General features: G+C 52.1%; 1 protein-coding gene across 2 annotated transcripts in view; it reads right to left on the bottom strand.

The window, feature by feature from the left end:
* LOC122389758 (E3 ubiquitin-protein ligase PDZRN3-B-like) overlaps nucleotides 1–13,923 on the bottom strand; it is a 137,929-nt gene that overhangs the window by 65,260 nt on the left and 58,746 nt on the right. Inside the window, exon 1 of one of the 2 annotated variants that reach the window (XM_043382101.1) lies at nucleotides 4,651–4,911. The exons of the other annotated variant lie outside the window; for it this stretch is intronic. Coding sequence (XP_043238036.1) covers nucleotides 4,651–4,671 — 21 coding nt within the window. The 5' untranslated portion in view covers nucleotides 4,672–4,911. Of the gene's footprint in view, nucleotides 1–4,650; nucleotides 4,912–13,923 lie in introns of those variants that run through there. 2 annotated transcript variants of the gene reach the window in all.

Raw genomic sequence — 13,923 nt, 5'->3', positions numbered from 1 at the left:
TGCGGCGGCCGCGTCGGCCGTGCCCCAACTGCTGTAAATCCAGCCGGAACGTCAGGCGGAGCGCGCAAAACCGGACGGCACCGCGACCTTTTTCCGTTTCCGCCCATCGAGCAAGACAAATGCATCTGCCACTCGGTACCGGAGATCTACCCAGAAGCGCGGCATTGCTCCCGGAGAGACCGGACATCTGTATTGCTACCGAGGGAGCTCGGCTGGCCCGTCTGCCGGCACGGCGGCTGCCTGACGAGCCCGGGTGATGGAGCGCGGCCCTGCCCCTCCCGTGATGCAGCACCTCTGCGAACTGGGCCGCTCCCGTGAACGGTAGCCGCCGTTCGGGGACCGTCAATTGCACGGCAGTGCTACTACGGCCGGGATGGTGCCGTAATCCGTTCCACTGCTGCCGTTTGTACGACGAGCGGACGGTAGCGGTGACTGACTGACGCCCAGGTAGGATAACAGTGCCGCGGGACACGTAAGGCGGACAAACTGTATTCAGGAAGGATGCAGCGCTTCGGTGGGTAAAGTGTTTCTGAGGAGTGATACAATCCCGCGGAAGCCACTCAAGCATAAAACAATACCATGCCACGAGAGGCACTCATCATCAGGGGTGGACAAATTGAAATGGGAACATAACGTCACTAGAGAGTGCTTTGGGGGGGGGGGGGGTTGCAAAAGGGAGACGAGCAAACCCTAAATCGAATTAGGAAGACATGTGCCGGGTGTCCCGGTGCTGCTATGATCGTCGAACGAGTCCTCTGTGGAATGATTAAGCAGAGCTCATAGCAACACCCGGACGTCCCGTGACCTCTGCTGATTACTGGGGTCGGGTGCCACGAGTTGGCCTAATACACTGCAGCGTTCGAGTGAGACGGCGGTCACCATTGTCGTCAGTAATGAGGACTAATGCAAGCCTGTCAGTCGCATGGCCGATACGAGGAAATGAAAATCGGCAATGCTTCCTGTGACAGCCGAAATTTCAATCAGGCAGGGCCTCGGCGGTCGCGGAGTCCGCCCAGCCAACGATCTGAGGTCATACCGCTGCGACAAAGTTCCCATACGCGCATACACCCGACCTCGAACCTTCCGGGAGGCCCACCACCAAAGCTAAACGGAACAGTGACTCCGAAGCGTACTGTATCTTTTCAAAAGGACGCTCAATAAAGACTAAGAAGGAATGAAATAGCAGCATGCAGTAGCGCGCCACTATCGACGTTGAAACTCTTGGCTACTTTGAAAATCTGCCGATATTTATTATGATTAATTTTAACTTTATTTTAGCGATGATCCGACTATACATCGGACCGATGAACTCTGGGTCGATGGCCGGTAGATTATTATGCCTATCACTGCTCGCAGAGCACATCAAATAAACGCTTTGATTGATCAGCGCTCTCATGGTAGCAGAATGACTCTCCAATATGTTATGTTCGTCAGGCAGAATGTTTGACGAACGGTGCATGTTGGACACAATATTTCACTGAGGGTGTTTAGACGCTCACAGTCGGATACTCTGGTGGTCAGTGCATAGAGTGGTGATTGGTTGTTGATGATGAGCATATATAACATTAGGCGACCATTAAACAATCTGTGTCCTTTTAGGGAGACATTCCGAGGCGCATCGCCTTGGTGTCTGTACTCGTACTCTGCAGTGACACCTCAGCCAACTAGGTTGGGCCACATCAGTCGATCACTATGGATTATATCAGTGTGCAGTCACTGACGATCATTGGCTGGTGATCTGCAGAAGCCCGCTGCTGTCAAGTCAGTAATGCTGGGCTGCGCTCACTGCATTGATCACAGTTGGTTCCTGCACCCGTGCACTGGTTCCTCCCTGACCAATGCAGGTGACCTGCCGTGACCTGTCGATCGCTGACCGCCTGCTGACCTGACCGATAGCCTGTGGTCAGCGGTACAGACCGGGGCCACGGCGCAGTGACCCGACCCATCCCAACCCGTGAAATTCATTAGTCAGACGGCGCCCGTTGAATACTGAACGAGCGTTTGACGAGTGGAATGGCATAACGTGGCTTCAGAGCGTGATACATAAAACTCACATACCAATGTCAAATGTTCTGAGCTGGGATAGGCAACACGACCCAGAGCTCATTTTAGAGGATGTGTGCCATCACTGCGGTTTTCCCTGATGCTCACCGTCCAAGCTAAGATGTAACCAATGTTGATAAAATCACTTGGCAATGCTGATTTACTAGCAATGTCTGTTATTTACGGTCCAGATGAGGTCTCTTCACACCAATCTCCGTTGTAAGAGATAGAAGTGTTTGAAATCAATGGGACTACTGAGACAAAACAACCATGCATGCAATGATAGGTACATTGCATACCACTTATCATTCTAGACGATAAAAGCCGAGTCAAGGGTTAACCCTCGCCGGACCTATTGGTTTTCTACATACGCGCCGGCCGAGGGGGGGGGGCGGGTACGACCCCCCCTCGCCGTTTCGCCCCTGGTGGAGCTAGCGCGTCGCGGAAAAAACGAGCGTGTGCGCCGTTACGAGACGCAGAGATTGGTACCCGATTTTAAGGTCCTAGGTCAACCGGTGACCTCTGAGGTCAGGTCAAGTGCCCCAGGGTACGGTTCAGTTTTTGGTGAATAACTTCGCAAAAAACGGCCGCAGAGCCGCGATTTTGGCAGCATCGTGTTCGCCTCGCTCAGGCGCGTCGAATGATATACTTTTTGTTCGGGTCAGGTCAACTTAGGGTGTTGACCTCAGGTCAAGGTCAGGTCAGCACCCCCAGGTCACGAAGTTGGTCGAAAGAGGTCATGTCGCGTATCATTCGATCCGGCAGGTCTTCCTGAGTCCATTGGTGGCTTTCTCGACTCGCTAGCTCAATTTGATCGGGAGTTATTGACGAAAAACTAATATGACCTTGATGACGTCATAAATGACGTCATGGAAGGTCAACATTGCAAAAGTGACGCATCTAACCTTGCAAGGAGTGCATCAAATCACGATTCTGTGTGCTTGAGATAGTTGGAGATCGTTCCCGGCGCCAGAATAGCAGTTTGAATTTTTCCCCATTGACTTATAATGGTGAGGTCACGAAAATGACCTGACCTCATATGACCTCTAGGAAAAATCCGAGATATACAAATTGTGAGACTCATAATGGATACTAGATCCTGCAAGTTTCATTTTCCTGTGACATCTCCTCTGGCAGTGAGGGCGTTGCGAAGTTGCGACATCTGAAGACCGTGCAGAGGTTCACTTATGACGTCATAGGTCAGTGACCTGACCTGACCCAAAAATGCGGTTGGTGTCAAAAGATGCGGCTTGGATCAAAGGTCAGGTATGCCAAGTTTCAGCTCTCTATCGCCAGCGTGTTCGGAGCTATCGCGAAAAAACCCTATGGGGGGGCGGCACCCGCCCCCCCCCCCTCGGCCGGCGAGGGTTAAGCGTAAATGTGCCGTTAGAGATCAAACAAATCGATAAGCCAAAACACTGTCTCCATAACAAGGCGTTAGCGGCTTTTGTCGATTTGCATAGTGCGCCCCATCAGTGATGACACGCGCATTACCATATCTCCATGATGTATGACACTGCACGGTCCAACTGTACTCATGAATGCGATTTGCATCAGGGGCGGCACGCGCTATGCGTGTGATGTGCCCTCCACTCCGTGCACCCTCTCCCCTGGGTCCGGCAGAGGGCCCGGACCGAACAAAACACAGACTCGGGGAGGACAGCACCAAGAGCCGTTCCATGTTTCGGCGATAAGCCGTATTTTATCCCCACCGGGCCGATATGGGCAAAATCGCCGTTCCACTCCCAAACACCTTACGGTCGGCGGTCCTTGACCCAGTCGAGTTCGGTACACAGAGGTCAGTTAGCGGGGGCAGAGTCACGGCAGTCTGCGCCCGTCTGGTTAGCGGTAGTGGACCGGTTGGCCCATTAGCTGGGCGCCGAACTCGTCTTCTGACCGACAGATGAACTGACAGCTCTGAGCCCCGGTCAGCCCCGCCCCAGAGCTAACCGCCACGACTCGGCACTTAGCGGCGGAGTCTGCTCCTCGTTACAGTCATGGCTGGGTTCAGCCGGGAGCAGACGTGGATGTGGCAGAGGTGGGAGACGGTAAAGCACATCGCTCTGGCCTAAAACAGATAAGCAGCCGGAACATGTGCTTTACTAGCCCAGACAGATTAGTGTGATTTGATGCACTTACAACTTGATGGCCATGACAACTTCATGTTACTATGTAACTGGAATTTGTGGCGTATTTAAGGTGTAATGATAAATAAACTTCCTGCATCATGTCATGTGCTCCAGTCTACTGATGATGATAACCAATGAGTCATGCTAAAGCAAACATACTCGTACAGCTACATTGCATGCTCCATTGCTCCATGCATTTCCCCTAATGAGGTTCTCAAGTGCATGACATCATTATTTAGCCTTAGCAACAACTTGGAGCACCTGTCAAGTAGATGTTAGAGGCAATAAGAATGCGGATTCAAATGCATCGCTGTTATTTATAAACAGCCAAGACACATGACGAATGCTGATGAACTGACGGAATTGTAAACAATCGTAAACGTCCGACAATCGAAAACAGTCAAAGATGTCATACATATGTGTACTGTTTGTCTCTGTCTACACCACCCATCCTCGGTCAATTGTGAGAAAACCGTACCTTGAGAATGAGGAAATCCATTGGAATGTCTGAAGATACCGCCGACCTCACACCATGTCCAGCCGCCCCTGCGCTCGAGTCTCAGCTGAACCTAGCGGGCTAGGTCAGCGACACCGGACCGAGTCCTTAGTGGCGGACAGTGCGCCGGCCAGGCACTGTCCCACACCGGTCCTGCTCTCCACTAAAGTCGAACACACCGCACCCGGTCACCGCCAGACGCCGACACGCACCCTCACCGAACGCCACGCACTGTGTGAAGGCGGAGCGGGAGCGGGCCGGCCGGACCGAGCTGACGGTGTAGTTCACTACCCGGCCGCCAGGTGGCAGGGCAGGCTGCTGTGGTGTGGGAGCGGGCAGGAGGGAACGATGGAAGAGGACGTCGTGATATAAACATGGATGTCTTTGCATAAAGTTGAGGATCGAAGAGAGCTGATGGCGAACGAGGGACCCTCGGTTAGCGATCACACCATGTGGCTGTTTTGCTGGCATTTGTTAGAGCCGAGAAGGCATCAGGCATGACAGGCTGACTAATTTTGATTAAGCGCCCCTCGACGTTGAAAAGCGGGTCAGTAAGCGACCGCGACGTTAATCACGGCCTGTGCATTCATCACTATTATTGGCTGCAGGTGTACGCACGCCGACCTCATCACTTTGGTAACAGCCGACCCCAGAACCGCAACGAAATCAAGCTGCGTATGATTTATCGCATCGTTTGGAGCATACCCGAGAACGGCTCCAGTTAATGAAGCCATATGGACTCGCTATAGCAATGAATCTTACCGTCGAAATAATGCCCAATCAAGGAACTACTTCATGAGGACACTAAGCGGCCTATTAGCGTAATGAGCTCGCTCACAATTAGGTCGACGTAAATCAGAGCTTCATGACCCGCCCTGAGAGTGGTTGACGGCCGCACGCTTCCAGAGGCCATTCTCAGTGCAGTTTTCAGCTCCGACAGATGCTATAAATTGTCGTCCACTATTTCAACCTTGAATGGCTGAAATGATTGCACGTCGCCGACATAGCATCCGCACACAGAGCTATCTTCTGCCTGCTGTCTGGACTTCAGCTCGGCTTTGCGGCTTTCCAGTCTCCGTTCTTACCCTAGTTATGAATTTTTAGCGTCGGATTTGGGGCATTAGCTACGGCTGCCCTCTCAAATGTATCTGCCTTAGAATCTCGGTATCATATCTTTACTCTACTTTCTCTACTTTCGAATTTAGACCGTCGGCTCTCGGTCCTCGGTTCTCAGTTCATGGTTCATGGCTCTTGGTTCGTGGTTCTCGACCGTTCATTGGCAGCCTGGTGTCCAGAGGTAATGACGGCACGTGCGGCCGGCCCTTATCATGAGGGATAACATCCGGCCGAGCAGACGTCGGAAATGGCCCGGTCGCCTCTGCCCCGCCCCCCCGACACCCCTCCCCGGTGCCGCCAGGTGCGGCCGCGGCGGACTTTTAAACCGGTGGCAGGCTGGCTTCCGGTCGCAGTTTTATGGCCCGGTCTGGAAAATAGCCGGCGTCCGAACAGCAGTCCCAGCGGGGACGGGGGAGGGGTTGAGGGAGGGCAGAGCAAGGGGCGGTATGTTGTGACCCGCAGCATGACAGCAAACTCATGAATAGGAACAGGAACAACACAAATGCATATTCAGCTAAGAACAAACCAGTTACTAGTTTCCTCGCACATTAGTCCTGACAAGAAACGAATTAAAGATTTGGAAATTTTTTTTTTAGAATTTTGAATCTTGAACTCCTTGAAATGATCCCAATGTTAAACGAATAAATATCTGCATTAAATGCATGCCTCAATGATTATTTTCTACAAATGCATAACAATAAACGCGTCTTTAGTTTGAAAAGCATAGGCAGGATAACGTAATGTTGGGATTCGCAACTAGAATCATGCTTTCAGAGTGACACTACATCCGGTGTTTGTAAACCGCATCCGCATAATTAGCTACATCCGTTCACCCAGGGCTGGTATAGCCCACACCCCTCAACGGACCACCCACCCCTGTCAGCTCATCACACCCCCAAATGGGCGGTCCTGCCGCCGACAGCCCCAGGCTACCGCCGCCGGCACCGGCACAGCCGCCGGAGCCAGGTGCGCCCGTCAGTCCCTGCCCGTCCGGCCGACCGGCAACTGTCTGCCGCACCGCCCACAAAGGAAACCCGCCAGCCACCACCGCCGCCGCCACTGGTGGCTGCCGCATAAATCCCCACAGACAGACGGGCCAGCCGACCGAATACGACCCCGCCGCTATCTGATCTGCCAGGGCACCGACAAAAAACGCGAATAAATCATAGGCGTTTTGTAACGCGGGCGCTTCATTGTTTACCGTGTTCTGCCTCAGTTAGCAGACACACCGGAAAAGGTTTGCATAATGTGTTGTAAAGAGCGATGTGACTCGAGTTTAAAAAAGTTCGAAAGGAGCGTCAAACAGTAGGGTCATGAGCCATTGCACAGGATCGAGCAGATATACTGAACATCAGACTGTGAAGATCGGGCAAGTGACAGCGTTTTACTTGACGCTCTTTGTTCCGTTCCTGGTTTAGGCAAGAGTACATTCATCCCAGGCAAAGTGTTAAATGAATTGGCTCATATAAGTGCGAAAAAATCAATGCGAAATAAAAAGAACACATTCAATGCGTCTCATGTTTACATAAACATGGTCCATGGACGGTGGAACAAGTCAATACCAAGACAGAAAACGTATAACTGCTCTTAGAAAGCGTTCGAGCATTCCGAGACGTTTCAGTTCTGCTTTGCGGCGCAGCCTGTATCCAGGCGCTCACTAGTAGTGTCATCTAGGGGCAGGCGCGGATCCAGGGGGGGGGCGACGGGGGCGGCCGCCCCCCCCCCCCGGCCAAGTGGCGCCCTTTCAGCTGTCCGGTGCCCGGCGCCGTCAGGCGCCGGGCACCGGACAACGCCATATATAAGGCGCGCTTTAGCACTATCAATACCCACGACCCATGCAATGGCGCCCCACACAAAGCTCCGACGCAACAGCAGATGGTAGTGGATTGCATACGCAGTCGCTACCAAGGCAAGGCGCCCCTTTTATCGCATGGAGGCGCCCCTATAAACTTCATAGGCGCCCCTCTTTCACATAAAGGCGCCCCTCTTACTCACCCCATTCCCTTAGGCAATGGCGCACGCCTTGGGCGATGGCGCCCCCTTGAGGGATGGCGCCCCCTATAAGTTTGTCCGCACCACTTTTAGCGTGGTTACGCCCCTGACCTGCAAAGCATAACAGGCGCCCCGCCCCATCGAAGATCACAGGCGACTGGGCGCCCCATTGAAAAAAAAAACATGGCGCCCCTCAGGCGCGGATCCAGCGGGGGGTGGCGGGGGCGGCCACCCCCCCCCCCTCTCCATCCGAAAAGGCGCCCATAGCCCGCGGCAGAGAGGGGCCCCGAGCATAAGAGCGGCGACACAGCAAAGGTTGAGGAGAAAAAGGGCGCCTCCACTCAGAAGTTGGGCTCACCAAGCACGAGAGCGACGCCCAATTGCCCGTTCCCAGCAGATGAGAGTTGCCCCAGCAGAAGAGCGGCGTCTTATTAAAAGAATAAAAAGATACCTTCTGTTCAAGAGAGGCGCCCCTGGCAGCGGAAGGGCACCCCCAGCAGGAGAAAGCACCCCTGAAGAGGAGCGACGCCCCAGCAAACGGAGAGAGGCGCCCCCATTCCGAGAAGAAGAGAGGCGCCCTGACAGCAGATGGGCGCCCCAGCAAAAAAGGAGCCCCATAAGAAGAAAATGGATGCCACTAAGAGAAGAGGGTTGCCCCCGGCAGCGGAGGGGGCCCAGAAGAGAAGGGTTTCCAACAGGAGAGGGGCGCTCCCACCAGAAGAGGGGCGTCCCAGCGGAAGAGAGGCGCCACAGCAAAAGTTGACCAGAAATAGGGAGTCTCCGGCAGAGTTTTGGCTCGCCAAACAGGATGGGGGCGCCCCATTGACAATATCCGGCAGAAGATAGTTGCCCCGGCAGCAGATGGGCTCCCCAGCAGGCAGCAGTCGTCGGGTGCCCCCAGTAGAAGAGGGGCGCCTCATTACAAGAAGAAGAAGAGGAGCATATTCTGCACAAGAGGGGCGCCCCTGACAGCGGAAGGGCAGCCCCAGCAGACGGGCGGTGCCCCAGAAAAAGGAGAAGGGTGCCCCACTCCGAACAAAAGAGGGACGCCCCAGTAAAAAAAAAAAAAAAACATAAGAAAAAAGGGGGTGCCGCTGGCAGAAGAGATAAGTCCCCGCAGTGGAAGGGCGCCCCCAGAAGAGGTGTCTCTAGCAAAAGAGAAGTGTCCCCTGCAGAACAGGGGCACCCCAGCAAAAGTTGGACAGAAATGGGGCGCCTCCAGCAGAATTTGGGGTCGCCCAACAGGAGAGGGTCGCCCCATTCACAGTAGAAAAGGGGACTCCCCAGCAGCAAAGGGGCCCCCTAACAGAACAGGTGCACTCCAAGTAGAAGTGTGACCCATCAGGAAGAAGAGGGGCGCTTCTAGCAGAAGATGGCCGTCCCAGATAAGTGGGTCGCCTACAGCAAATAGGTCGTTCTTAGAAGAAATGATGCGACTCAAGCAAAGTGGGCCTCCCCATGAGGCATTGGGCGATCCAAGCAGAAGTTGGGCGCCCTCAGGAGAAGTGAGGCAAACCAGCATAAGTGAGACGCTTCCAGAAAAAAGGAGAAGAAGGATGCACCAGCAAATGGAGGCCACCTTTTTGCTAATATTTTTTGCTGACGTAGCGGCGCCCATCTACGACTTTTAACCCGCGCCGTGCTGGTGGTCTGAGTTTTCCGTGTCGTGCTAGGGGGGGGGGAGGTCACGTCCCCTCGTCTAACTCGGCTCCTAGGTCGCGTAGAACTAGAGACACGCGGTAAGCGGTTTTCTAGGTTAGGTCAAATAAGGTCAGGTCACCAAAGGTCATCAAAGGTAAAATGTTGCCTATTTCAACAATTTTCGAAACGCCGGCACATAGCTCGGAAACCAATAGAGCTATAGTGCCGCGGTAAAGCGCATTCAATAGCCATTTCAAAGGTGCTTCTGTGAACTGCCCTCAGAATTGACCTCTGGTCAACGGTCTAGCCTCCAGAGGGCAAAAACTCTAAAAATAGCAGTTTTACGAACAATGTTTTCCTGCAATAGCTTTTGACTCAAGAGAGGCTCGACATTACGTTTGCCAGCATCGCGTTTCTGTCGTCGAGACGCGTCGAATGGACTATAGGATGACCTTGAAAGGTAATTTTGGTAATTTGACCTCAGGTCAAGGTCATGACCTCACCGGGAAATGTCATGTTGCAGATCAGTCGAGCTGAACACAACGGAGGTGTTTTTATCGTTCTAGCATATGTATCTATCAAAAGTTATTTTCAAAAAACTGTTCAGGACCTTTCATGACCTGGGATGACCTGTGGGACATAATGAATGGTCACAGGTGCAATTTTCTTATTCAGTGTGTTGATTTTACATGTATCCTAATGCTTGCGATTGTCTAGAATGGCGCTCGTCCAAAAGCCTTTCAGTTGTCTCACATAAACTTAGGTATACCCGGTATACCTAATGGAGATTGGAGAGGTCGCAAAACTGACTTGACCTTAGCCCACAAATATCAAAATTCCGAGATATACATTTCATGAATATTGTTGCTTTCATCAATCGCTGACAATTTCAAAGCGACCGTTCTGTCGGTATAGCAATGGTGAGCATTTTAACATTCTGGGGTTAGGTCACTTGTCATGACCTGGTGACCTGCCGTTGCATGACCCGGGCCTGACACTTTCACAACATGTGCAAAAAAGGTGCATGATAATGTGTGCTGAAAACGGCGGCGCTGCGCACAGCTGTTTTTTCAGATATTTGCGAAAAACCTGAGGGGGAGCATGACAACGTCCCACACCACGGCGCGCGTTCGACGACTCTCGATTTTGACGACGGTTTGGCGCCCCTTCGTATGAAGCGCCCCCAGATTGCCAGGTCGCCCCTATTTTGACTTGCCGCCCCCCTCCCGAAAAATCCTGGATCCGCCCCTGTCTAGGGGAATAGATATCAGTCCCTGCCATTGCAGCCTGCATCCCGCATCGGTACCACGAACTATTGGGTATTTTTGCGATATTCCATCAGAAGTTATACCATCCAATGTTAAAATTGTATTTGCCATTACAGACGTATGTACTATGTACCTATCTCGTCCGAAAACAATTATCTTTCAACGTAGCAATATCGACGCTCCATGGGCCATGGCTGCCTCCATCATCCCTTTTTCACAGGTGAAATATTAGTATCCAGCTGTCCTCAATCAAAGCAGACACTACAAATCGTTCTGTTACATCCCCTCATTCGTAGCAGCCGGTCCACTTAAAGGTAGTGTGCCAGCTTTCCTGGACCGTATGGAGTTAATGGCCCAGATAAGGAGAACCGGATTTTTAGAACTTATCCATACCTTCAAAACTCATGGAAACGTCTTAAATTCTTCAAATTTTGAGTACCCCAGTGCGAAATTCGCCCCGACGGGTTGTCGGTCGTACCCCAACCACATTTCACACCACTATGAACAATAAATGCACACACTGAAATCGCTATTACCGATATGCTTATCCAATCAAGTTTCGATAAACCCGTTCATCATCATCTCCTGCGGTTTCGAACACGCCTGTTAGGTGGTGCGGTAGACCGCGCCCAAAGCCAGGGCCCCGGTAACGTGAGGTAGCCGAGTCGGGGTAGCGTGCGCTGACCCAAGCCGGGGCCGCGCGTCCTCCCGGTGTCATGTGATAGCCCGGGGCTGCCCGCGGGGATGCGGTAGACCGCGCCCAAAGCTGCGGCCCCGGCTTGGGTCAGCGCACGGCGCACGCTGCCCCGACTCGGCTATCTCACGTTACCGGGGCCCTGGCTTTGGGCATACTTTGTGGTGCGGTGGTGGTGCGTCGGGCCGCGCGCTCTGACTTCGGCCAAGAAAAATGCGTCAGCTGATCATTGTCATTTCTGCCACTTGCGTGTGGTGAAATGGGGTCATAACTTAAGAGACGGCTTTTTCATATCAATTATTTTACATAAAATCATATTTCAAACCATAAATAATGTTCGACAGCCAAATAAAAGAAACAATACCAACACAGGCTTACAGTTTAAGGCTCGACATTGTGTTGTCTACGATTAGACAGCTGATAACTCATTCCCGTACCGCGTACGTCGTAACTCTATAATGACCTTTGCTTATTGTCACATGTGCGCCGCATTCGCGATTGTTGCCGACGCCTGTTTGCAGGTGAGCCCACTACAGTTGTTATACATATCAAAAAACCGATAAACTTTTAGGCGAAAAAGGCACTATTCCAGGCCCATTTTTGATTTTTTTTGCGATATTAGGTAAAAACAGAAGCTTCGTATCCTAGGAAAAATAAAATGGGAAATCTTTCAAAGGTGGCACACTACCTTTAAAGTCATGTTGCCATCAAATCCCTCCTCTCCCACCCACTAGGCCCACACGGCTGGCAATCAGACCTATCCAATCATACTATCCCCTTGCCGTCCGTCAGACGGCTCAGCACGCGCTGCTGGCTCCGCAATACCGGCACATATTCATAGCTCACTGCTGGCGGTCGGCGCGTTATCTCCGGCTAAGGCGATCACGCACAGTTCTGCGTACACACAGCGGACGGCGGCGAGCCCTTTGAAGTGGCCCAGGCACGCGTGCAGCTGTCAGGCGCGGGAGAAGGGAGGGGAGAGGTGACACGAGACAGGTTCGACTGGCCCGCCCCGAGCGGAATGACGCGTCGCCCCGAGTGCGCGGGTTTGCGACTAGGGAACACTCTGACCTTGCGGGTCGCGCGGAGGAGCGGTGTCGACCGTGTTACGGTGTCATAGTGTCAGTGACGGGGTCACGAAGTCGGTCGGTTGAGCACGAAGCGGTAAGCTAATTAGTGTCATCGTCAGGGACGAAGGTCTGAGCAGCGAGACGGAGACGGAGTTCAGATTTGACAGAACTCGTCGTCACAGCTCGTCCGTGATAACCATGTACTTAGGATAATTGAGATAACCCTATAATCACATTCGCGGAACGACTGCGGCCGATAGATAAACAATGGAAACTGCACCGAAACCGGTTGATCTCGACCCTGCAGAGGCGTCGGGTCGTGTCATTAATTCAGGTCGCACTGCCGTCGCAGACATTCCCCACTAATGTACAGCCGGTGACCTTTGGTCGGGGTCACGGAAAACGGCGACCGCAGCCCGCCGCTCTGGTCGCGTTCACTTTACCGTGACATAAAACACTGCACGTGTGTACAGTGTACCTACACCGTGTGGCATGCCACAGGGGGTCTATGTTTCAGAAATGGTTGGCTTCTGGAAGGTGGATAGGAATTTGTGATGCGGCTGCGGCTGAGTGATCTAATAACATCGCAACATTCATATCGGGATGCAGAACGTGTAAAGTTTCAATGGGTCACCATCAATGGCATGCAAAGCGAGTGCTTTGGTTTTTCTCGTTTCAGCTCAGACGCATTTCAATATCATAGCTAACAACAGTAGCCGTTTTCACGACGGCCATCTGGTGCACATTTGGTGCAGATCAGGTACAGATTTGGTCAAATCAGGTTCACTGTATCTCTTTGTAGCTATCAGCTATGGTTGCACTAATTGCTTATATGCCTGCTTTGTCATATTATCAGAGTATCATCGATGAAAACACTGAAATAAATTCATAAAATACAAATATTTGCTGTAAAAGAGATAAGGCGCAGATTTGGTAAAATTAGGTGCACTCGCCGGATAGCCCGTCGTGAAAACGGCTAATGTCTACCCGACCATATTAAGAAGCTCATGCTGCCTACCAGAAAGGGGAGAGCAATTTCTGGGTGTAGGTATACTAAAGTGTTGCTAGGAGCGCAGCGCTAAAAGCTTTGTGGGCACTCACGGGCCAATCTTCCTTCAGAGTCCAGTCTGACCCATCCCCCAATGAGGAAACGGACAGGTGGAGTTGAAAGGAGAGATAGTATGGTATAATCTGGGAACGAGTTGGAACCAGATCGAAAGGACATTGCAGGAACGGAGCAAGGTTGAACGAGATCAGAGACATTTAAAAACTTGATTGGAGCAGCTCCTGCAGATAAACCATCCCCTTTACGTCATTATGTCTAGCAAAAAGTTATACAGATAGTTATCCATTTCCAATTTTCATACGCTCAAAATACGAGCCCGATGCAAATGTCAAGATATATAAAAAGATGAAAGAACACACATTCTACAAATCCTAGCTATCGCACGTGTTCTGCATTGCTGGACTATTC

Source organism: Amphibalanus amphitrite, unplaced genomic scaffold (genome assembly GCF_019059575.1).
Source record: "Amphibalanus amphitrite isolate SeventyFive unplaced genomic scaffold, NRLGWU_Aamphi_draft 000019F_arrow, whole genome shotgun sequence".
Lineage (NCBI taxonomy): Eukaryota > Metazoa > Arthropoda > Thecostraca > Balanomorpha > Balanidae > Amphibalanus > Amphibalanus amphitrite.
This window is presented reverse-complemented; position numbering and strand designations above follow the sequence as displayed.